This window comes from Phacochoerus africanus, chromosome 14 (genome assembly GCF_016906955.1).
Source record: "Phacochoerus africanus isolate WHEZ1 chromosome 14, ROS_Pafr_v1, whole genome shotgun sequence".
NCBI classification, from domain to species: domain Eukaryota; kingdom Metazoa; phylum Chordata; class Mammalia; order Artiodactyla; family Suidae; genus Phacochoerus; species Phacochoerus africanus.
The window spans coordinates 35644118-35670780 of NC_062557.1; the positions used below are offsets into that span (position 1 = coordinate 35644118).

Sequence of the window (26663 nt, forward strand, 5' to 3'; positions counted from 1 at the left end):
CCATTTAGGTTTAACATTATTCATTTGTTTATTATTTATTTTGTCCTCTAGTGGTTAGTGAATTACTTTGGGTCCTTATCAGTAGAAGACTCTCTGGAATGCCTCAGGGCCATGCTATCTGCCAATATTCGACAGAATCTACAGATCTGTGTGCAAGTGGCTTCTAAGTATCACGAACAACTGTCAACTCAGTCTCTGATTGAACTATTCGAATCTTTCAAGAGTTTTGAAGGTAATGAGGAGTTTCTGAATTGTAAATTATTTGAAATAGCCAAGGAGTATTGTTATGGTCATAGGCTGTTGGATATTCCCTTCTGCCAGCTTTGATGAAGTGATGTGAAGTTTTATTATTCAATAAATGTCAAGCATCTTTTAATCAGGTTCTAGGGATGTGCAGTGAACAAGACTGCATGAATATTTTTATAGGTAAATTAAAGGCAGGATTTTAAGATACAAGTATGTGTAATAGCTTTGTCAAAATTGTGTAAGACGAAAATACTAATGATCAGATTATAATGATTATCCTTATATTACCTGGCTCTTACAATGACAAATGATTCTAGCCAAGGACCTTTTATAACTTGTCACTGTAGCAGGTTTTCTCAGCCTCAGCTCTATAGACATTTTGGGCTACATAAGTTGTTAGGTTGGAGTTTTGTGCATGTAGGGTATTTATTAGCAGCATTGCTGGTTTATTCAGTCCACTAGATGCCAGAAGCATCGGCTCCACTAGTTGTGACTGCTAAAATTTCTCCAGACATTGCCAAATGTCTCCTGGGAAGAAAATCACCTCTGGTTGAGAACCACTGTTGTACTGAGTATTCATTCACATGATCAGTGTTGGTTGCTTAGCTAAACATCTGGTTTCTTTTACCTTTTCTTCCCTCTTTTTGTAGTACTGCTCTAGAAAGAAGGAATAAGAGATTTCTGTTACTTAATTTTTCACTTTCTATATGTTAACTGCACTGCGTGTATACTGTTATTCAGTATAAAAGACACCAGCCACATGTATGTATGTAAATTTAAATAAATTAAAATTGAAAACAACGAAAATTTTAGTTCTTCATTCACACTAGCTGCATTTCAGGTGATCCTAAGAGCCACATGTGGTTAGTGGCTACTGTATTAGAGAGTGCAGATATAGAATATTTATGGAGTTCCCTTCCTGGCTCAGTGGTTAACAAACCCGACCAGTATCTATGAGGACGTGGGTTCGATCCCTGGCCTTGCTCAGTGGGTTAAGGATCTGGCATTGCCATGAGTTGTGGTGTAGATCCTGAGCTGTGGTGTAGATCTGAGCAATGCGGCTCAGATCCTGCATTGCTGTGGCTGTGGCATAGGCCAGTGGCTACAACTCCGATTTGACCCATAGCCTGGAAACCTGCATGTGCCGAGGGTGTGGCCCTAAAAAGATAAAAAAAAAAGACAAAAAAAGAGAGATTATTTGCAGGATTGCAGAATGTTCTATTTAACAGCACTACATTAATTTTTTTTTAGCTGCTTTTGTGTGTTTCCTGTTAACCACATGTAGATCTAATAAGGGACTTGAAAATTAACTTTGATATTAGTTAAGTAGCTACCTCCTATTTCTCGACTACTAGAAAACAGGATTGAATTTTCTGTTCTTTAGAAATTAAAGTACAAATCTATTTATTGAACTGATTAGTGTGTTAATCTAATTTTTTTTTTTTTAACTTTTTTAGGGCTGCACCTGCAGCATATGGAAGTTGCCAGTCTAGGGGTTGAATTGGAGATACAGATGCCAGCCTACACAGGATCCAAGCTACATCTGCGGCCTACACCACAGCTCACAGCAGCGCCAGATCCTCAACTCCCAGAGCGAGGCCAGGGATCAAAACTGCATCCTTGTGGCTGCTAGTCAGATTTGTTTCCACTGCACCACAACAGGAACTCCTCATATTCTCATTGAGCTTTTTGAGCAACCAGTTTTTATTGGAAGTATTCAGTATAACTTGTTTTTTGAAATTGAGGTATAATTGACATAATGTGTTTATTTGCATAAGTATTTTTCAGGTTTGGCATTCTCAAAGATATACCTGTGCTTAATTTTAATTACTTGTTTCTTTAAGGTCTTTTTTATTTCCTGGGGTCCATTGTTAACTTTAGTCAAGACCCAGATGTGCACTTTAAATACATTCAGGCAGCTTGTAAGACTGGCCAGATCAAAGAAGTAGAAAGAATCTGCAGAGAAAGCAACTGTTATGATCCTGAGCGAGTCAAGAATTTTCTCAAGGTAAGTGGTTTTGAGTAATGCATTTTCTGGTTGGGTTGAATATCAGCACTTCTACAAGGATTTGCTCATAGTTTTAAAATATTTTTCCCTCTAAATGTGAAATTCTTAGCATTCTCAAATTATGTGCTGAATTTTTTTTTCCAAATTTAATACCTTGTGGTTTCCTTTGAAATAGGGAAGGAAGTTGATAAGTAATACTTACGAATGACCATCTGTTTAAATGAAGGAGAAGATATTACTATCTCTAAGGAATTTTCTTGCATTTTAATTTTGGGCAAAAAATTTCAAAAAGTGATTATAGGCACGTAGCGTCATTTTAGAACATCAGTTAGGCTCTTTTTTTTTTTTTGTCTTTTGTCTTTTGTCTTTTTTTTAGGGCCGCACCCACGGCATATGGAGGTTCCCAGGCTAGGGGTCTAATCAGAGCTGTAGCCGCCAGCCTTCGCCAGAGCCACAGCAATGTGGGATCCACGTCTGCAACCTACACCACAGCTCATGGCAACGCCGGATCCTTAACCCAGTGAGCAAGGCCAGGGATTGAACCCACAACCTCATGGTTCCTAGTCGGATTCATTAACCACTGCGCCACGATGGGAACTCCAGGCTCTTTTTGATTATTAAGATCAGCTTCCCCTCTGTCATTTTAAGAAACCTCTGTTATATGCAGAGGGTTCTGTTGTGTAAAGGACATGGGTTTATCTCTATCATCAAAATAGCCTGACTCTAGAATCTAAATATTAATCCTGTATAATTCATAAATTGAAGGTATAATCAAACAGTAGAACCTCAGCTTTGTGACACACGCATTGGTTACACAGCAGTAATAACTACCTGTGTTGGAGTGAAATGGTGTAAAGATTTTTAGCTCTTTAAAGAGCTAAAATTTAACTAAGACCAGTTAATTTTGCTTAATGTTTAACTTACTTTAGCTTTATTTTCATACCTAATAATTACTTTGTGAGCGAAATAAGACTTTAAAAATTGGCAGTCATTTATAAAAATTAGGAAAACTATAGATATTCTGCTCCAAATATATATTTATTTTACATTTCTGTTAAAAATTATGAAATCATTCCAGAGATTATTTTAAAAGTTCTTAAGTATTTTTTTCTTCTGGGAGAATTTTTTATTGAAATCAAAACCAAAATGTTTATTCTGCTGGTTAGTAGGAAAAAGTAGGCTTTTCTTACCCCTGTATGCATCATTTTTATAGTTGTTTCAGCTGTTCTTTTGAAGAATTTAATACCTAGACTAAAAAGCTAAACCTGGGAGTTCCCATCCTGGCTCAGTGGTTAATGAACCTGACTAGGAACCATGAGGTTGAGGGTTCGATCCCTGGCCTCACTCAGTGAGTTAAGGATCCGGCGTTGCCATGAGCTGTGGTGTAGGTTGCAGACCTGGCTCAGATCCTGCGTTGCTGTGGCGTATGCCGATGGCTACAGCTCCGATTCGACCCATAGCCTGGGAATCTCCATATGCTGCAAGTGCGGCCCTAAAAAGCAAAAAACAACAACAACAACAAAAAAGGCTAAACCTTTTGGGAGTTTAGTATAATGATGTAGTTAAAGTGCTGAAGTTGCCCTATGTTTGATTGATTGACTTATTTATTTATTTTTGTCTTTTTGCCATTTCTTGGGCTGCTCCCGGCGGTGGCATACCTACACCACAGCTCATGGCAATGCCCGATCCTTAACCGACTGAGCAAGGCCAGGAATCAGACCTGCAACCTCATGGTTCCTAGTCAGATTCTTTAACCACTGAGCCACGACGGGAACTCCTGCCCTGTATTTTAGATTAAAAGATAAACATTACCCTGAAGTGTAGCCTTATAACGTCTTGACCACCGTGAATGTCCTAGATAACCTGGCTAGTATGATGTGTTTGAACCCAAGACTTTCTCATATCCAAAAACCCCTCTAAATGAGAAAAATTTGATGCTCTCTGCTTGACTAGTGTACCCATAATAACACCAGTTCAGTTCCTCCTTTGAGTATCAGTACTGTTTCCTTTTTTAAAAAATGCCATTTTATTTTTTAAAAAATGAGAGCCTATAACTGATTTCTTTTTGTTTTCATTAATCTCTCAGCTTTTATGCATTGGACTATAATATTTGAATTATCATATATATATAAATCAGGACTAAATTAACTGTTTTCACCTAATTAAGATGATCTTGAACTTCAAAAAAAAAAGGAAAAAAAAAAGAACCCTCTGGAAACCAGGATGGGGTAGTCTTACATTGCTTAGCCCATGAGTCCCTAATTAGATGAATATTCACTCTTGCCAATTAGGTGTGAGTGTGATAGAGGAGAGTGGTGGGTGTGAATTATGGGCCTTTGAACCAGTCAGACCTGGTTCAAACTCCCATTTCTTTTTGTAATTCACTATTGTTTATTCATTCAGTAAATATCTAGCTGTTACCTCAGACAAATTAACTAATGTGCCTCAGCCTTGGTTTCTTGAACCACAAGCTGTGTTTATCAAGTACCTTGTATGCCATAGGTATTCAAGTGATAATCAGTTACTAAGCTGTTTTGGTGGGCCCTGGAAATAAGGTAGAGTCAGCCTTTCTAGCAGGCAAGTTTTTTTTGTTTTGTTTTGTTTTGTTTGTTTTAAGTTATTCCTCACTCCTTGAAAGAATTTTAATTTCAGCTGGAGTTAGAGGAGGAAACCCAATGTCTTATTATTAAGTAATCTGAGATGGGAGCTCAGTACTCCCAGATGCTACTGTTATATATTCAAGTTTTCACCCCAGTAATGAGAATGAACATACTAAACCATTTACTCACTTTCCTTATTGACCTGTAGCGTGTAGCTGCATGCTGCATTTCATCATCACTGTTAACTGTTATTTATAACAGTAAACTGCATTTGGAGGTACTGGCTCTATGATAATTGACTGGTGTTGTATGTAAACTGTGATGAGAAAAATATCTCTCCGCATCTGATCTTGAACTTGTCTAAAGTGTCAGTTAGATGCTAACCACCAGGAATACAGAGATATGTAGAATATGAATTCTCCTTAAAGTAGCCCATAAGCAGGATGAAATGGTGTCATTAGCATTATTTGCCTCTTGCCTACACCTTATGGAACTGTAGCCTTGCATAGAAAACCTAAAAGTATTCTTCAGACCCATGATCTGCTTCTTGCTATCTTTGATCTTACTTTCTGTCCTTTTTCTGTTCCTAGTTTTACTTCAGCCTTTCTGGAATTCCCCAAACCCTCTCTTGCCCCAGGGCCTTTTGCTTATTTTTTTCTCTTTTCTCTCAGACCTTCATGACCTGCTCCCTTACCTTCTTTCAGATTTCTAATCAGTTATCATGGGAAAGGGTGTCTCAGATTACCATATCTAAAATAAAACGCTTTCTGGAGTTCCCATCATGGCTCAGTGGTTAACGAATCCGACTGAGAACCATGAGGTTTCGGGTTCGATCCTTGGCCTTGCTCAGTGCGTTAAGGATCCGGCATTGCCGTGAGCTGTGGTGTAGGTTGCAGGAACGGCTCGGATCCCGAGTTGCTGTGGCTCTGGCATAGGCTGGTGGCTCCAGCTCCGATTCGACCCCTAGCCTGGGAACCTCCACACGTGCTGCAAGTGCGGCCCTAGAAAAGGCAAAAAGACAAAAAAAAATTTAAAAATAATAAAATAAAACCCTTTCCTATTCTATCCTCACTTCCTCCATATCCTGATCTCATTTTCTTTATAACACTTAACATTTTCTCTTCCCACTAGAATGTAAGTCCCTTCAAGGCATGCTTCCTTTGTTCTCTGCTGTATCTCCAATGATACCTATGTCTGGTACATAGGTACTTAGTAAATATTAGCTAAATGAATACCTTTATGTTTAAGAAAACTTGGTTATGATTATATAATTTCAATTTTGATCTTAAACTCTAGTCCTAATACCTAACAGGTAACCTTTAAGCAAAAATTTAAAATATTTTCTTATATGAAATCATGTGCAAATTTAGGCAATCGAAAAAGTATCCTAGAGAGTTCCTGCTGTGGTGCAGCAGGTTAAGGGTCTGGCCTTGTCTCTGTGGTAGCATAGGATCCATCCCAAGCCTAGCACAGTGAGTTAAGGATCCAGCATTGTCACAGCCATGGTGTAGGTCGCAGGCACAGGTCATATTCAATCCCTGGGCCAGGAACTTTCATATGCTGCGGGTACAGTAATAAAAAAAAAAAAGAAGAAGAAAGTATACCAGTTTTTATCTCTTCAAATTTAAATTTTCTTTTGCAAATACAAATAGTTGTCCTTGGGTGCAGAATCTTTTTGTTGGGGCTTGGGGGGTGGTGACAGGGACAGAAATCTTAAGCTCCTAAGCATCCGTGCAGGAGAATAGAATACCTGAGTAATCTGAGATTATTTGAAAGTGTCATTTCTTTGTAAGTGGTAATTATTGTATGTAAAGAAGATAAGTGTGCTGATAGTTGCTGTTGTCGTCGTTGTTTTTTTAGGGCTACACCCATGGCATATGGAAGTTCCCAGGCTAGGGGTTGGATCGGAGCTCTAGCTGCTGGCCTACACCACAGCCACAGCAACACCAGATTGGAGCCACCTCTGTGACCTACACCATAGCTCACAGCAATGCTGGATCTTTAACCCACTGAGTGAGGCCAGGGATCACACCTGTGTTCTCCTGGACACTAGTCAGATTCGTTCCACCGAGTGGGAAATCCCTGGTATTTGTTAGTAGGAAGAAACATGGCCTGCTGAAATCTTTCGCATAGATCACACATTCTTTTTAGAAATGATTGTAGCAGCTATTATTAGTACAGAGTTTCCATGATACTAAAGAATACTTGCTTTAGACTTTCCCTTGATATGAAAAATCTGCACTGGGCTTCCACTTCAGATTTACAGCCATTTGATTTGTTTAAATTCAGGATTTCTTATGACTCCCAGATATTGCTTAGTGTTCTCTAAACACTTCATAGACTAATCCTCAATTTATCATTGGGTAATTGATAAGTGCTAGACTTAGGAATCATTTTATTCTAACCTTGGAAATAACGTTCATAATGGCTGTCATTGAGGAAATTCCTGTCCTGCTTAGTTCTCCTTCCTTAGTAGACTGTCATAGAGGAATCATTTATTGAGGAATGTTTCACTGTGTGTAAATGAATTCCTGATGGAAACTGTTGTTTTTTGTGCTGTACCTAATGTCTATGGAATGTAACAGGACATGTATCAGGTAAATGCCCAGTACAGGTGTTACCCACCTGTCTGTAACATCTCTGTCAATCTGTAAGTAGGATTATAGCTTGGTATTTGTAATGGTAAAAGCAGTTGATGCTTTAAGTGCTTTTTTTAACTTTTTTTAAAAATAACAACATGTGGTGTATTTAATTCATGGCCATCACCATTATGCTGCTCCTTGTAGGCTTTATTGTAATATATAACAGAGTGTTAGAAGCTGGCCATGTAGATTGGAATGGGAAGGGGTAAAAAATAAGTCATTAGTTTGAAATAAATGTGAGCCATATATGCATAATTTTGACAGTGTGACTGTAGCTCTTAAATCAACTCTAGATTCAATTGTTACTATTATGAAAGTGCTGATGGGATGATTTTATATCCTGAGTGCCACTGGTGGCTCATAAATCTTAAGTTGTTACTTTTTTAGCTAAAAGGTACGTGTGGGAAGGTTCTTATATTTTACTGTGACTCTAGATATTAACTTCATAAAAATTTATTGAAACTGTGTTGGGCACCATTGGGCACTCTCCAGCTGTTAAGACATTTTCTTTAAAAGAAGAGCCAAGTTTATGTTAGCCTCTCCCCCAAGTGTAGAACATAGTGTCATATTTTACATTGATAACCTTAAAGAAGAGGACAATTGATGTGGTGTTTTTTTGTTTTTGTTTTTTTCCAGGAAGCGAAGCTAACAGATCAGTTACCACTTATCATTGTGTGTGATCGATTTGACTTTGTCCATGATTTGGTGCTCTATTTATATAGAAATAATCTTCAAAAGTATATAGAGATATATGTACAGAAGGTAAGTAGTACTTAGGTAACTTAAAAATATAATCTTGTAGATTTTACTTCCCGCACTGGAAATCTTCATCCTTTTGAAACACTGTGCCCAGTAAGACTGGTCTGCTACAGTGACTTGCAACCGTTTTTTTCCAGCAGAATCCTTTCTTTGATGAAAATTCTACATGCATGCCAAGTATGTAAAATAGAACAGAACTGCTGTATTTGAAAAAGTTGAGTGGCCTACACCCCACTCATTTCATAGCCCCTAAGTTGTCTGTGTAGAGGCCATATACTCCAAAGCACAGTATTAAAACCATCTTAAGATATTAGAAACTTTACCTTCTTAGTCAGAAATAGAAAGGCAGTTTTGCTATGATGGAGGCCTTTTTTCCAGATAATGTTTCACAGTTATTCTGTGACTTTAGCTTCCTTGGACTTATTTATCCTTTAGAGCAATGCTGAGGTAATTAATTAACCAAGTCAGACTTCCTGCTAATTCCTTTGTCTAATTTAGACTCAGTTTATTAATTTTAAAACTGACCTTAAAGAGGGAAATGAGTTTTAGTTTTAAAACTCCTTTTGGTCTTGCTTATTGTAAATAATACAATGGCATTCTTTTTTTTTTTAACCATAGGTGAATCCAAGTCGACTTCCTGTGGTAATTGGAGGATTACTTGATGTTGATTGCTCTGAAGATGTCATTAAAAACTTGATTCTTGTTGTAAGAGGTCAATTCTCTACTGATGAGCTTGTTGCTGAAGTTGAAAAAAGAAACAGGTGTAGTACTGTTTTAATCTTTGTAGCTGGAATAATTATTAATCTCTCCTAATGTGGTAATGAATAAAAGTATATAACATATCCGTTGCCTAAAAGCTACTCAGTAACTTATAGACCTTTATTCCCTGGAGATAACCTAGAACAGAACATGTTTTTAATGTAAACAGTGTAAAAAGCCTCCTTTTAGTTACGTGTGATACCACCATATTTAGTGACTAATTCTTCCCTGATAAAGTCTTTTCAAGTGTAACAAGAGAAGAGAGTTCCTTGTGTAACTCTGGGTTAATTTTTAAGTTGAACCTTGATATGATAATATGAATTTCCAATAGAGGAGAACATAGTGTGAGTAATTCTTTTTTTTTTTTTTTTGGCCTTTTTGCCTTTTTCTAGGGCCGCACCCGTGGCATATGGAGGTTCCCAGGCTAGGGGTTGAATCAGAGCTGTAGCCACCGGCCTACACCAGAGCCACAGCAGTGTGGGATCCGAGCCACGTCTGAGACCTACACCACAGCTCATGGCAACGCCGGATCCTTAACCGACTGAGCAAGGCCAGGGACTGAACCCGAAACCTCATCGTTCCTAGTCGGATTCATTAATGGCTGAGCCACGACGGGAACTCCAGTGTATGAGTAATTCTAATACTTACACACCATGAAGTCTATTTTTTCTTTTCTTTTTTTTTTTTTAAGAGCCAGGACATTTGATGAACTAGTGTTCAGAAAGAGCTGATTTAGTCAGTGAGGTTAGTGAGTTGGTATAACAGTAGGAAGTTTACTCTGGCTACGTGAAAAGATTATCAAGAATAGGACTTAGTTTTAACTTGAGTTGGTATAGGTGTTCTACTAATAGTATTCATAAATTTATGTTTGAATGTTTCAAACATGAAAAATTATGCATTTAGGGACAATAGAGATGTAGAACATAATACTGATTTTTAAAAGCTTGAGACTAGTTTGAAGTGATTTTAGGAGTTCCCGTCGTGGCTCAGTGGTTAACAAACTGACTAGCATACATGAGGACGTGGGTTCAATCCCTTGCTTCGCTCAGTGGGTCAGGGATCTAGCATGGCTGTGAGCTGTGGTGTAGGTCTCAGACGTGGCTCGGATCCCACATTGCTGTGGCTGTGGTGTAGGTTGGCAGCTTACAGCTCCGATTCGACCCCTAGCTTGGGAACCTCCATATGCTGCTGGTGCGGCTGTAAAAGACCAAAAGACAAAAAAAAAAGTGATTATAGGTTGTAACAAGTTAATGTGGTAAGAGTGTTGGTCATCTGGGCCATTGAAATATAAGTTGTAGCTTAGCAAAACCATGACCATTGGTGGAGTGTTTGTATGACTGCTAGAATTATTAAATTCAGCTTCTAAAGCTACCAGGTTTTATTCTCAGTATGTATTTAGGTTATTATTTCTTTGGGCTGTAGGTAATGTTGTATTTAATTGCATTAAAATTGAAAAGGATCCTCAGATAATCTGGCCTGTTTTCTCATATCACATCCCTATCCTGCTCCTAAACAAAAATTATCTAAGTCCAGACATTTTGTCCAGCATAAAAAAGAACAATCTAGGAGTTCCTTTTGTGGCACAGTGGAAGCGAATCCAACTAGTATCCATGAGGATGCAAGTTTGATCCCTGGTCTCGATCAGTGGGTCGTGTGGTGTAGGTTTGCAGATGAGACTTAAATTCAGCGTTGCTATGGCTGTGGCGTAGGCCAGCAGCTGCAGCTCCAATTCAACTCCTCGCCTGGGAACTTCGATGTGCCGCAGGTCCAGCCCTAAAAAAAAAAGAAGAACCTGTAATCTCTTCTTTCTATATCCTACCCGGGTAATGTAGCAGATAGATCTGAAAGAGTATGAGAGACAATCTTATATACTGTCTGTATAATCTTGGACAATTCATTTAACCACCTCTAAGTCTTTTTTTTTTTTTTTTGTCTTTTTAGGGCCACACCTATGGCATATGGAGGTTCCCAGGCTTAGGGGTCCAATTGGACCTGTAGCCACCGGCCAACACCACAGCCGCAGCCACAGCAGCGCAGGGTCCGAGCTGCGTCTGTGATATACACCATGGCTCACAGCAGCGCCGGATCCTTAACCCGCTGAGCGAGGCCAGGGATCGAACCCGTGTCCACATGGATCCTAGTCAGATTCGTTCCCACTGAGCCACAATGGGAACTCCCGCCTCTAGGTCTAAATTTCACAGTTAGTAATAGAATTGTTTAGAATTCAAAATAATGTGTGGGAAAGCACAGTATAGATGATAAGGTACTTACATAGTTAGCATGTGAAGAGTGTGCTGTTTATAATATAGTATATATGTAAATGGGTTCTTTTTGTTTGCTTGTTTTTTTTTTACTAGATTGAAACTGCTTCTGCCTTGGCTGGAGGCCAGAATTCATGAGGGCTGTGAAGAGCCTGCTACTCACAATGCATTAGCCAAAATCTACATAGACAGTAATAACAACCCAGAGAGATTTCTTCGAGAAAATCCTTATTATGACAGTCGTGTTGTTGGAAAGTACTGTGAGAAGAGAGATCCACATCTGGCCTGTGTTGCTTATGAGCGTGGCCAGTGTGATCTGGAACTTATTAATGTGAGTATTGCTAGCTGATACATGTTCAGAAGACTGCATTTTTAAAAACCTGTTACATAATGATTAGTGGAATTTTGGAGTTTTAGAGTGGTTTTAGGTAATAGGGAGTGTTTTTGGAAGATAAATGCTTTTTTAAAATAACTTTGCCGGTAATTATGAACTTAAAATGGGTAGAATAGTAGGTTAAGTCTATATTCACCAAATAACATTTACCCTGCTGGCTGTATTGCTTATGTTCTCGTAAACTCATATGTACACACACATATACACGTTGTATACATGTTTACATGTATGTGTGTATGCATAGACATATTTAAGTTTTTAAGCATATAAGTTGCATACATCATGGCCTCATACCTCTTCAGTGTGTATTTCCTAAGGGATTACATATTGCATGTAGTTGTCATAGCTTTCTAGTCTCTTTCAGTCTGAAATAACTCTTCAGCCTTTACAAAGGTCATTTATTTGACAAACATCATTGTAAAAGTAATTTTTTTCTTTATTGTAATTTTTTGAGGTAAAAATTGACAACATGAATAATTCATTGGCAGTTAGTACACTGAAGTGTTATGTAATCTCATCTATCTAGTTCCAAGTTTTCATCACCACATGAGAAAATCAGTACTTATTAGAGCATTTGCTCTACATTGTCCGCCTCCTTCAAACCCCTGACAACCTCCAAACTGCCTTCTGCCTTTGTGGATTCATTTGTTCTGTATTATATTTTGTATAAATGAAAAGTCTCTTTTTTTAAAAAAGAATATTTTTCGCTTGTAGTTCTCTTATCATTCCTTCTGATTAGAATTAGATTGAACATTTCCATCTGAAATTTACTAAAGTGATGTTTTTCTCATGCTGTAACATGCACATGATGTCCTTTCGTCCCTTTTGAGTCACCTTTTTTCAAGTTGTCGACTTCTCCATTGTGTAATTTCCCCTTACAGATATCAAGTAGTCTGTGAATAGACACCTAAGACGCACTGTGTGTGTGTTGGGGTGGGGGTGGGGGTCCCCTCACCCCACAATTCAGAATCTGTTGATTCTTGTTAAACCTTTCTTTTCTTTTCTTTTTTTTTTGCTTTTTAGGGCAGCATATGGAAGTTCCCAGGCTGGGTGTTGAATTGGAGCGACAGCTTCTGGCCTGCGCCACAGCAACGAAGGAGCTGAGCTGTACCCCACAGCTCATGGTAATGCTGGATCTTTAATCCGTTGAACAAGGCCAGGAATCAAACCCGCATCTTCATGGATACTAGTCGGATTTGTTTCCGCTGTGCCACAACAGGAACTCCTTAAACCATTCTTAATGTGTCGGTTGCAAAATGATTTTCCAGTTTCATCACTTTTTCCACATTTATCAGTCAGCGTGAATGTATTCTTGCATTCACAAATTCTATGGGTTGTAATCCACTACTGTTAAATTTTTCAGATTATCCCAGTTTGGGCTGATAGAAAGCCCATCAGCTTGCCTCCCATGGCATTGTGTCATGATCTGGTTGCTCTTTGACTAATTCCTTATTTCCTGACTCATGCTCATTTTATACCTTACCCAGCCCTGTCTCATTCATTTTTCTGGGTACTTTGATTCCTTTCAGTGGGGAGAGTGCCATTAGAAACCCAGATCCAGGCTGTTAGGTATATTTCCTTCTAGAATCTTCCAGTGGTCAGAGCTATGAAATATGTGCATCTATGTATGTACATACATTCTTATACCTGTGAGCATATGCATGCATATATACATGGGAAAGTATAAGAACAGTAAAATGTTGAAAAGAAAGCTAAGAGGGTAGACTAACCCTACTAGGTATTAAAGGACATTTCAAACCTTCTATAATTAAAGCCTGCATCCTGGTCCATGAATAGACAGACCAATAGAAGTCCAAATATAGATCCAACATTAGGGTGCTTTTTAAAGCCTCCAGAAATTGAATAACTATGGTTTTTCTGTTGATTGAATTTTAATAAGAAATACATGGTATGACTTGTTTAAAACTATGTGTAAAAGTAATGGATTTTTTTTTTCCTGTAAAACAATAAAGAGTATTATGATAGGAAATAACCTTTTAAAAGTAAAATCAGTCTATAAAAAGTTTTTTCAGAGTTCCCGTCGTGGCTTAGTGGTTAACGAATCCGACTAGGAACCATGAGGTTGCGGGTTTGATCCCTGGCCTTGCCTAGTGGGTTAAGGATCCGGTGTTGCCATGAGCTGTGGTGTAGGTTGCAGACGCGGCTCGGATCCCACGTTGCTGTGGCTCTGGCGTAGGCCGGCAGCTACAGCTCCGATGAGACCCCTAGCCTGGGAACCTCCATATGCCTCGGGAGTGGCCCTAGAAATGAGAAAAAGACAAAAAAAAAAAAGTTTTTTCTTTTACCTTGAAATTAATCTTTAATATCTCATTTAGGTTTGCAATGAGAATTCTCTCTTCAAAAGTCTTTCCCGCTATCTGGTACGCAGAAAGGATCCAGAATTGTGGGGTAGTGTGCTGTTGGAAAGCAATCCTTACAGAAGACCCCTGATCGATCAGGTAAAATTGGCAAATGTGTTTAAGGCTCATCTTTTTAACTGTGAATAAATATACTAGATATATAAATATACTAGATATATTCAAATGGATCATATTTAATTGTGCGAGTTGGCAGTAAAAAAGCAGAGGAAAATAAAAGTTACAATACTAAAATATATGTATATGTATTAACAAAAATGAAATGTATCCTCTCCAAGAAAATACATTCCCAACGTGAGAATTTAATTAATAAGATCATAGTTAAAAAGAAAATAGCAAATTAAACATTTAATAAAATGTGTAAGAATTGCTGTTATTAATACCCGAGAAGTGATTAAATTGATTGGAAAGACTCAAGATAAAGGAAGAGAAAATACAAATGACTAGTAGGTAGTGTTAATCTCAAAAGTAAACTTAAAACTGCGAAAGAGATGTGGGGCTTACAACTATGTAAAAATTGAAAACATTTTTTAAAACCTTAAAAATGAAGGTTGTTATAATGGTTCTTTAATTGTCCCGGTAGATGTCTAAGTCTTGAAAGAGAATAAATTGAAGAATAGTAACACTTTTTTGTTCCTCTCCTAGGAAACATTTCTAAGGCAAATTCCCAAGAAGATAAATACAAAGCTTCCTAGAAAAAAATATTTATTTATTTATCTTTGCTTTTTAGGGCCGCACCTGTGGCATATGGAGGTTCCCAGGCTAGGGATTGAATCAGAGCTGTTGCTGCTGCCTATACCACAGCCACAGCAACGCCAGATCCGAGCTGCTTCTGCACCCTACACCACAGCTCACGGCAATGCTGAATCCTTAACCCACTGAGGGAGGCCAGGGGTTGAACCCAAAACCTCGTGGTTCCTAGTTGGATTCTTTTCTGCTGTACTACAGGGGGAGCTCCCTAGAAAAAATATTTATTACCACATCTGGGAACAATGCAGATAGACAAAAATAGAGAAGTTACTGAGTATATTATGAACGCCATATCTGTATGGTTGAATTATGTGAAACCATGAAAGTGTTAAGTGGTTATTGTGGCTAATAGTTTAATCAGGGAGAAGATAGAAATTATGTAATGAGGGTGATTTTTTTCCCCCCTTTTAAAAGAGAGTGGAAGTACATATGTTATGGATATGTATGGATTTATATAGAAAGACCTTTAGGTGGTAAATTTAAAGGTATTTTTATTTCATTCATTTTTATCTACCTGTTTCAAGTTTTCTACTGGGAGGCCAGCTTATTCTTACTAGATAATATCATCAAAACCACCTTGACTCTCAATATTCATTCCTTATATATTCTCTGTAGGTTGTACAGACAGCCTTGTCTGAGACTCAGGACCCTGAAGAAGTGTCAGTAACTGTCAAGGCTTTTATGACTGCAGACCTTCCTAATGAACTCATTGAACTGCTGGAGAAAATTGTCCTTGATAACTCTGTCTTCAGTGAACACAGGTATGTTGTGAGAGGGGTCCATTGGCTCTCTATATTCAGTCTTTAATTTTGGCCTGTCAGTTTGGAGAAGGAAAAAAAAAAAAAATTAGAGAATGTTGTTTAAATTCTCACTCTTGTAATAACCTCTTCTCACCCTACCTCCTGAGACAAAAAATTCTGTAGCTGCAGTGTTTATTCTTTATGACTAACGAGCTTTTAAAACATTTCATTCAAATCTTTTAAAGGAATCTGCAAAATCTTCTGATCCTCACTGCAATCAAAGCTGACCGTACCCGTGTTATGGAATATATTAACCGCCTGGATAATTACGATGCCCCAGATATTGCCAATATCGCCATCAGCAATGAGCTGTTTGAAGAAGCATTTGCCATTTTTCGGAAATTTGATGTCAATACTTCAGCAGTGCAGGTAAACCTTCATATTGCCTGAGTTGATTTCCTACAGATAATGCCTGCCTTTGGTTCACTGTATGCATTGTCCTGTGAGGATGGGCATAATTTATTACTGTGACAGTAGATGAGCAGTAAAATCCATAACTGTGTTGTTGGACTGTAACTCTAATTAAAAATTGATTGCCTAGGTCTTGATTGAACATATTGGAAACTTAGACCGGGCTTATGAGTTTGCTGAACGCTGCAATGAACCTGCAGTCTGGAGTCAGCTTGCAAAAGCCCAGTTGCAGAAAGGAATGGTAAAAGAAGCCATTGATTCTTACATCAAAGCAGATGATCCTTCATCCTACATGGAAGTTGTTCAGGCTGCCAATACTAGTGGTAAGGTTTCACACTTTCACGTGTTTGCCACCTCAGAAAATGTACCTTAGCTAAGCATTAAGTTACATGTCTATTCTGAATTATGTAGGAGTTAGAGACCTCATGGTTGTTTGCCCTCCATCCTAGTGCAGGTAAAGGGAGGCTGTGTTTGTGAAATTAAAAGCTCCATGGGGTAGTTCCCACTGTGGCACACTGGTTTAAGAATCCGACTGCTGTGGCATAGGTTGCAGCTATGGCTCAGCCTCAGTCCTTTGCCCGGGAACTTCCATATGCTGCTAGTGCAGCCACTTAAAAAAAAAAGACTAAATGGGAAAGTTTAATTTTCTGTTTTAAAGTCTCATAAAATTCTGATCTGGTTCTATGCTTATAGCTTTAAGAATAAAGGGGATTCAGCTGTTCATTTGGTCAGTAATAATACAGAGGTGTAATGGAAGTTACGCTATTTTGATGCATTTTACTGTTTACATTTGTTATTCTCTATACCGTTCCCTTGTGAAGGGAATTAATAGCAATTCTCATTTACTTGAGAGAAAAGATAAATGTTACTGTGTTAGTGTTTGGGTTCATATATTTGTTTTTCTATACCTAGGAAACTGGGAAGAGCTGGTGAAGTACTTGCAGATGGCCCGTAAGAAGGCTCGTGAGTCCTATGTGGAGACAGAATTGATATTTGCACTGGCTAAAACAAACCGCCTCGCGGAGTTAGAAGAATTCATCAATGGGCCAAATAACGCTCATATCCAACAAGTGGGTTTCCTGTTCAGATTTTTTTTTTTTTTTTTTTTTTTTTTTAAGGGAGTGTAAAAATAGTTGAGCAATTTTATTAGCTCAGTAGGATCAACATGTGACAACTGAAGTTTCTAAGGAAAAATACTATTTATCAGTATTATATTGTTGTAACTTTGAAAAAGGATTAAGTTTAGGCTTACTGAAAACAGTTTGTATTTTTTTTCAGGTTGGTGACCGTTGTTATGATGAAAAAATGTATGATGCTGCTAAGTTGTTATACAATAATGTTTCCAATTTTGGACGCTTGGCATCTACTCTCGTTCATCTGGGTGAATATCAGGCAGCTGTTGATGGAGCTAGGAAAGCTAACAGTACTCGAACGTGGAAAGAGGTAATCTAAACAACAGTTTGAATGAAGAATTAAGATCCTATTTAGGAATGTTCTTTAAACTGATTAATTGTATTAACCAGTCATATCTGCACTTGAGTTCACATAATTCAATTTTTTTACACTGTAGGTCTGCTTCGCGTGTGTAGACGGGAAGGAGTTCCGTCTCGCTCAGATGTGTGGGCTTCACATTGTAGTACATGCAGATGAATTGGAGGAACTTATTAACTACTATCAGGTAATGAATTTGAATCTTTCATATTAATTGAGCTTTTTAAAAATTTATAGTTGGTTTACAATATTGTGCCTGTTTCTGCTATAGAGCAAAGTGACTCAGTCATACCTGTATATATACACACACCTTCTTTTTATATTATTTTCCATCGTGGCCTATCCCATGAGAGTGGATATACAGTAGGACCTTATTGTCTACTCATTTTAAATGTAATAGTTTACTTACTGAGACCTTTTGCCACAGATAATCTCATCTTTAATTGCGTATCTCCCTTTTTTAGGATCGTGGATATTTTGAAGAACTGATAACCATGTTGGAAGCAGCACTGGGACTTGAGCGTGCTCATATGGGGATGTTTACCGAATTAGCTATTCTGTATTCTAAATTTAAGCCACAGAAAATGAGGGAGCACTTGGAGCTGTTTTGGTCCAGAGTGAATATTCCTAAGGTAACCAACCTTTAATTGTAAGGCAGCTCTATAGCTAAAACTAATACTTTAATTTAAAAGAATTTTTTTATTTAATGATTTTTATTTTTTTTCCATTATAGCTGGTTTACAGCGCTCTGTCAGTTTTCTCCTGTACAGCAAGGTGGCCCAGTCACACTTACACATACATATATATTCCTTTTTCTCATGAATACTTTAAGTTTTTAAAAAATTTTCTATTAACTAGAATTAGAGACCCATAGCTAAAGCAATTAAATCTTTCTTATGCAGGTGCTAAGAGCTGCAGAACAAGCTCATCTTTGGGCAGAATTGGTATTTTTGTATGACAAGTATGAAGAATATGATAATGCCATAATTACCATGATGAATCATCCGACCGATGCATGGAAAGAAGGGCAGTTCAAAGATATCATTACCAAGGTGTGTACCATTTTCAGAAGATAAAGTTTTCAGAAAAAGAAAACTCATGGAAATAACTCTTATGTATGGATCTTTCCTGTCTTAGGTTGCCAATGTGGAACTATACTACAGAGCAATACAGTTCTACTTAGAATTCAAGCCGCTGTTGTTAAATGATTTGCTGATGGTGCTGTCTCCACGGTTGGATCATACTCGTGCAGTCAATTATTTCAGCAAGGTAATTATTTTTAAAACCTCAAAACTTCATAGCAAGGCACTAAGACATAGTTGGGTAGCTTTTGCCCATGGGACTTTAGCAATGTGCTGCATTTCTAACAAAGTCATTATTTTAAAGGTTAAACAGCTGCCACTGGTGAAACCATATTTGCGTTCAGTCCAAAACCACAACAACAAATCTGTGAATGAATCACTGAACAACCTCTTTATTACGGAAGAAGATTATCAGGTAAGATGTCTTGGTTCTTATATATATTCTCAAACTCAGACTATCACTGAGTTGTAAAGTTAGCATGTTCTGCAGTAAAAAAGCCCATATCCCTCTTAGGATTATATCAAGAGGTGCTTGTGTGCCTTGAATCTAAATTTAGTGAAGTTTTGGAGTTCCCCCTGTGATGCAGTGGGGAAAGAATCTGACGGCAGCAGCTGTGGTTGCTGCTGAGGCACTGGTTCAGGCCCCGGCCCGGCACAGTGGGGTTAAGGATCCAGTGTTGCTGTAGATGTGGCATAGGTTGCATCTGTGGCTCAGACTCAATCCCTGGCACGAGAACTTCCATAAATAAATAAATTTATTCCACAAATAAATTTAGTAAACTTTTCAGAATTGATCAATCTGATGTCTCCTAATTAACTGCCAAGTTTGCAGAATTTTGCTTAGCTCTTGTCCAAGTTAATGCTTTTGAAAAATACTATGGTTACTTCATTCCCAAACATCAATCTGTAGATCGAGTTGAAATTGTCTTTAATCTTTTCAACCAGTCCATAAAACTTACATAGTATTAACTATACTTTATTAAATACACTGTTTTCCTTGCCCAATACCATATTAGTAGTTGTCTTTTAGTAAACTTTGCCTTGTGAAGGATTTTGCAAAAATTAAGTTTAAGCTGAATGCCTTTTCTTTGTCTTATAGTCAATATGATTTTCTTATAGACTCAGGTCCCATCCTCATCTCTGTGACTGAGCATCATGTTGAGTTGTATCAGAAGTTTCTCTAGAGCCTAGAAATCTTACCCTCCAAATTACAAATCCTCCCAGTTTCATTACCATTCAAGTTAGTCCTTGATACTGAAAACTTGGAGAAGAGTGTGCCTTTAGAAGTTTTATAGTACCTTCAAGGACTTTATTATTAAACAGTTAGATTGAAGAATGTTGTTACTTGTTCAGATTATAATTTGTGGTTTGAGGCTTGCATCTAGGCTGTTGTATTACAATAATGACTCATCGATCAAGTGATGTTATACACATGTATCACATAAGATATTTATCATGTTATATACAGTCAGTCATATGATATAGCTCATTGATCAAGAATAATGGAACATAAAATTTAAAATGAAATGCTGATTTGGCATTTGAACGGCTTTGTTTTATTTTTTAAGGCTCTACGAACCTCAATAGATGCTTATGACAACTTTGACAATATCTCGCTTGCTCAGCGTTTGGAAAAACATGAACTCATTGAGTTCAGAAGAATTGCTGCTTATCTCTTCAAAGGCAACAATCGCTGGAAACAGAGTGTGGAGCTGTGCAAGAAAGATAGTCTGTACAAGGTGAATACAGTTGGTGGGGGCGAGGCTCTTAAGCCAAGTACTGGATGATCTATGTTAACCCTAAAGTGGTATACTTTACGAGTGATTCGGGTCTATAAAAGTATTAGTTTTTACGAATATGAAAATTGCCTTTAAGCTCCCATTTGAGGAGATGGTAATTATGTCAGTTTCTTGATTCTTATGTTTATGTCAAACCTCTTTTTTAAAAAAAGGCTGCTTTATCCCATCTTTTCTTTTCCTTTCAGAAAACCCTTAATTTAAATGTTAACTAGTTTTTTCCCCTCACTGTGTTACTTGGTTTACCAGTTCATTGTATTTGAATTTAATGTTTGACCTTCATCCTTTCCTTTGAATAGGATGCAATGCAGTATGCCTCTGAATCTAAAGATACTGAGTTGGCTGAAGAACTCCTACAGTGGTTTTTGCAAGAAGAAAAAAGGGAGTGCTTTGGAGCTTGTCTTTTTACCTGTTACGATCTTCTAAGGCCTGATGTTGTCCTGGAAACTGCATGGAGGCACAATATCATGGATTTTGCCATGCCCTATTTCATCCAGGTCATGAAGGAATACTTGACAAAGGTAATGGCCCCTCTGAGAACATATTATCTCGAGGCTGTGTAAACTCCATGTGCAATGTTTTTTCTCTTAGAATTAATTTAGTTGATCATAAAATATTCCTGTTCTCCACTAATTTTTAATATCTGGTAAGGACATTGAATGGAACTCAAACATAATTTGTCAGAATATTTACCCTCAGAATACCTCAGAATGTAACTCTTGAGGGTGAATAGTATTATTTTTATATTGTACAGGGGTTTTTCTCTTAACATTTGATTAGAAAAAACCTTTTTTGTCAAAATAGCATCTTCCTCAAATCAGTTCTTATAACTCAGGTGTCCATAATTTAGTACTGTAGATTCCCTTCTATTTGGTTGGTTCTTTTTTTTTTTGTCTTTTTGCCACTTCTAGGCCCACTCCTGCGTCATGTGGAGGTTCCCAGGCTAGGGGTCGAATGGGAGCTGCAGCCACCGGCCTACGCCAGAGCCACAGCAACGCGGGATCCGAGCCACGTCTGCGACCCACACCACAGCTCACGGCAACGCCAGATCCTTAACCCACTGAGCAAGGCCAGGGATCGAACCTGCCACCTCATGGTTTCTAGTCGGATTCGTTAACCACTGAGCCACAATGGGAACTCCTGGTTGGTTCTTGACTTTAATCTATATGCCTCTTCCCCCTGGGGGAGCTACATCTATGTTTTTAAAATCCTGTTGATCTTCTCAATATTTTGATAGTTTAACCCCTAATTTAAAAATATTATTGGAAGTTAACTATTAATGACACATTTCCCAAAAGCATTTTAAACAAGCTGTGGGTATAGTCATAAAATTAACTTAATCATCTTCATGTCCGTTTTTGACATTAGGATATTTTTTTACTTGCCCTGAACAGTTACTAGCTTTCATGTTGTAAAACATTTAAAAATGGTCCTAAAGGAGCCATTTTGTCAAAGCCAAACATGCTTATTAAAATCAGAGTTTCACATCTGATCTCTTCAGCATGCCTGAGTAAAAGAGGGGGGAAAGCACTACTAACAACCCCCAGTATAATAGACTATTTCTCTGGGCTACCATCTAAGTAGATATCATTGTGTTATAATTTTTTAAGAATTAACATTTTTGTGTATAAACTGCTTAAAATCCAGTATAAGAGGAAAAACAGTTGCCTTACCTTAGCCATAGATGAGAATAGCTTCTTTTCTTATGCATAATGCCAACTTGAGAGATCTAGCTCTAAGCTGCTTTAACCGGAAGTGCTATAAATTTTACTAGCAATTAAGCTGCTTTCTTTCACACTGACTCTAGCATAAATTCTTCTGCAGTAAGCTCTGGAGTAAAAAAAATTCTAAGTTTTGCTTCCAGTATGCCCTTTATTTTCACTTTTCTCATACCTTTTTTAGTAGTTAGATGTTTCTCCCCTAAACCTTTGTTGCTGATTCTACCTTTTTATGCTCAATATGGAATTTGATTTTTTTCTAAGCTGCACCTTCTGAATTCCTTTGCAGGTTGATGCAATAAAGGAAAAGGTGAAAATTGATTCTTTTCCATCTTTAAGTCTGGAGGACTAAGTCTAAGGAATTTGCATGATTTTTTTTCCTTCCTTTTCTACACTGCTGCTGCTGCTTTTTCCCCCCCAATAAATTTTCACTAAAGCCTCTGCAAGTCCCTTGAAACATAACTATAATAGAGCTGTAGGACATTAGTAGATGTTTGCTACTAATCGGCTAATAGGCTTTAGGAAGGGCAGGAGGCTAATCAGTAGTTGGTTCACAGTCTCTCTTAAATATATTATTAAAAACTGAGCATGTTGAGTTTCCATATTAATTCCAAAGTTTCAGGAAATTTCTCTTCCCTGTCAGGGTATCTGGACCATAATAGGATTTTCTCAGTACTGTAAATAAATTTAAACAGCCTCTGGTTTTATTTTGTGAGCATGCCTGACAGTTGTTGAATTTACATATATATATCTATATATTTATACACATGCCCTAAAAGGCTTTTTGGGGTTTTTCGGTATTGAAGGACTGTGATCCAGTTTCTGATCTCTTGATTCTTACTAATTTTTTGCTGAAAGTAGATACGAGAGATACTAGCTGCTTCCGAAGAGACTTTCCTCATGTTTCTCCAGGTGTCCAGTTCTTATGGTGCTAGTCCATTTGCAAGAGGAATCAAAACTTTTTTAATCATCAGGGTAGCTTGCTATAATTGTTGATAAGCAATATGGATTGTTTCTGTATAAAATGAAGCAATATTATTAACCTCTACTTTCTATAATAAGGCACATCTCTGAAGCTACAAAATTGTTCTTATTCATCGGTTGGCTTATCCAAGGTCAAATTTAGGCACCTTTTGGTTGCTGCTTCCTTCATTGGCTTGTCTCCATCCCAGTATAAATGAAACAAATGTACAAACTTAAGTCTGGTATCAAATTATGGTGAGAAAAGGGTGGGAAGGTCAAGGACAGTTGAAACGAAATTTAAAAGAATTTGGAGGGGGACAATGCCTTGGAATTAATGTTGAACAAAACTGGAGTCACCATTGGAACTTAGGGCAAACCTGAGTAAAATGCATTGTGTGTGAGGCCCTTCAGCAGCTAGTAAGCAAGGCAGTTAGAAAGCGTGTGTGTGAAAAATAGGTAATTGAACTGCAGTGTTACGCATTGTTTTAAATCAAGCATGTACAACAGTCATTGCAATTACATCATACTACCTTTGAAACTCTTAAAGCATTGCTGTGGGCTGTGTGTGTTTCTTGAGAGCCTGTATAGCAAGTCATCCTCAGATCTCACTTCTTGCTTCAGTACTTTTGCCTTTTTTTCATGCACACATACACCGAAATAACTGACTGCATGTTAACTTTTCCTCTGCAGCATATTGCAGTCTTTGTGGAAAAGCCTTTTACATTATAGTGAATTTCAGTGGTATAGATGGAACTGAACTCAGTGACATGCTTACCTGTAATTTTTCCTTTTTAAATACAAGGATCAGAAACTTTTGTTACAGCTCTTAACAAAAGCTTGTGTTCATAAAAGCCTTCTCTGCTTTTCTTTTTTGAGCAGTCTAAATTGGGTCAGTGGAAACAATAATTGAATGTTGCTGTGCCAGAGGCTGTCTCATTATATAGAAAAACAAAATTGTTTCTTTGCTTAGCCCAGTGCTACTCCTTCACAGTTGTTATTTTTTGCTTCTTCCCTGTGTCCAACCTGCCTCTGTCTATGCCTGGGCATCGTGACGTTGCTAGCTCTTCTAAGTCTTTAATGTACTTCTGTAATAGGACTTCTGTCTTCAACATCTGACTCAGACATTAATTTCTAACACTATTCACTTAAGATTCTTCTCCTTGAAGTCTGGAAATGTATTATGCAGTGGTGGTTTTTATTGTTGTTTGATTTTTATTCTTTTTAGAAGCTATTAATGTACATTCGTCCATGTATTTTTTTTTAATATAACCTCTTTAGCGCATTCTTGGGTATTGTTTAGGTTAGCAAAACCCCATATGACTGCCCTTGATGCACAGACTGGGCTTTAAATCATATAGCTGTAATAATTTTTGTTTTAAGTTTGGGTGCCAAACTGTGTTTCTCATGGTATTTATACTCCATAGTAGTTTTAATTTGATATTAGGGTAGTTTGTAACACATGAGCACTTAGGCTATAACATAGAAGAATGGTATACAAAAGCAAACGAACTCATCTTCCTAGGGTAGAAAACCATGTTATCTGAAGGTGTCTAAAATCTTCCTCAGCTTACTTTTCTCACATTTTACTCCCAGACAAATGTAGGATGGATTCGACCCACATTTATGATATTTAATATGAAATAAATATTTTATACATATTAAAAATACCATCCTAACCTTAATGGCCTACGAGAGGATTGAAACACTATTTTGAATAGTTTCAAATAGGAACTGGGAGTTGCTTTAAACTTTTGGGACCCAGTCCTTAAAGCCTTTTCACTGAAGCCTGCACATCTTTTTTTGTAAGTGATTTTTTTTTTTTTTTTACTATTTGCCTTTTTGAAGAGCATGCAGTGAACATTAATAAAATGTTCTTTCCTGCATTTCGACTCCCCCACCTCACTCAGCACACTTAATTACTACTTTGAAAACCACTAGTGATAGATAACACTGAGATTTGAAGTTTAGTTTTACTTCAAGTTTAGTGATAGTAAATAATAGTCTAAAACACAAATATAGTATAGTTTAAAAGGCAAATGGAAGTTGTGTGGTGGCAATTTGCTAATCTCAGTTTCCTAATGTCATTCTCCCCAGTCCTTCACAGAATTCCAGATTCAAGTCATGTTAGCCCTAGAGAAAACTTTGTAGATTACCTCATTCAACTGACTCACTATACAGACAGGGAAATTTGTGGGTCAGTGTAATGGTTTGGCAAGGTTATACAACTAGTTAGGGGAAGGATCTATATATTCCAGCTCTTTCACTAATATATGTGAACTTCTGTACAGTATTCTGTCTGATACTTCCACTTTTATTTAGAGAAGCTAGTATATAATAGCCATTTGCTTCTTTGGCTTAATTAAAAGCAAGAAATTTCTTTCTCAGAGAAGTTGGGGAAAAATCAGGCATTCCTAGTTAACTTCTTAGAAAATAGAGCATTAACACATGCAGCCTGTCTTTAAATAAAAAGATCAAATATGGAGCCACTTGAGCCTTAAACTGTAGTTATCAATATTGGCAGAAGCTGTGTATAGTTGGCAAAAGCTATCTTAATCTGCACAAGTACTTGTCTAGTCACTAGACTCATTTCACTTTTTTGAATACCATTTCCTTTGAGGAGGGAAGTCTTGCCAGCTCATGAGTTCATTATTACTATCTTGAATAGGGTTTAAACTTCATTGGAGAAAGTGGTTCCTTCTTGTTATCTCCCTCCCTCAGGCTGGCTGCACCTGGCATGCCCAGTTTTAGCCTGGCGTGAGCTTCTGTGGCATTTATAAATCCCTCCTTCCTGAGGGTTTATAATGACAGTGCTAAAAATCACCTTGACTGAAGTGTCAACATTGCCATTGAATTTGAGGGGACATGAGAATGTTCTTCCTAGTATGTTTTATTTTTGACAAAATTTAACACACTAAGGCTTTTCCACTTTCTGCCATAAACCTAGGTTGATAATACTTTTGAGGTACTAATTACCATTGTCTTATTTTTCTCCAGGTGGATAAATTAGACGCTTCAGAATCACTGAGGAAAGAAGAAGAACAAGCTACAGAGACACAACCTATTGTTTACGGTAATCTCTTCCTCTCTTTAACCTCACAGCAATAATAGTGGACAGTTCATTCTGATTCTACCTCAAAGTAGAAATACGTAAGCCCTCAAGTGCCAAAGCCTCGCTGAGTTAAGGCATAATTCTCTCTACTGTCATTTTTTTCTGAAAACAGTCTTAAAGCAGGCATTGACATTCGTCACTAAGATAATCTTAAATGCAAAAATAATCTCGAAAAAGTCATTTGAGATTATAACCTAAATTTTCCTATTGCTTAGTCACGGATTGCTTATTTGTGAATTACTGAGAAGTATTGATGCACTCAGTTTTGACAAGTACAAAAGGTGAGGGAGTATGCCAAGGCCATCCTAAGTGAGCGTTACAGAAATAGTGCATCTTCTCTTTAAATTATGACCAGGACAGTGAAGTGAACTGGGTAGTTACCATTTGAGAACTTTGCAGGTAGAAAGGATCTCCAGACTTTCAGTGAATATTTAGGGCAGTTTAATTTCTTACGTGTGCCTTTCTGAAGAACTTCCCCTTTCTCTTTCACTCTTGG

General features: G+C 37.6%; 1 protein-coding gene across 1 annotated transcript in view; it reads left to right on the forward strand.

Moving 5' to 3' along the window:
• Positions 1–26663, forward strand: part of CLTC (clathrin heavy chain) — a 69158-nt gene that overhangs the window by 39694 nt on the left and 2801 nt on the right. Inside the window, 20 exon segments of the mRNA XM_047757383.1 lie at positions 52–232; positions 2091–2254; positions 8133–8258; positions 8874–9016; positions 11372–11606; positions 14006–14128; positions 15413–15558; positions 15783–15966; positions 16139–16331; positions 16921–17078; positions 17287–17451; positions 17579–17686; positions 17964–18131; positions 18402–18551; positions 18637–18768; positions 18886–18996; positions 20150–20320; positions 20677–20898; positions 22385–22405; positions 26053–26128. Of these exon segments, the coding sequence (XP_047613339.1) occupies positions 52–232; positions 2091–2254; positions 8133–8258; positions 8874–9016; positions 11372–11606; positions 14006–14128; positions 15413–15558; positions 15783–15966; positions 16139–16331; positions 16921–17078; positions 17287–17451; positions 17579–17686; positions 17964–18131; positions 18402–18551; positions 18637–18768; positions 18886–18996; positions 20150–20320; positions 20677–20898; positions 22385–22405; positions 26053–26128 (2977 nt within the window).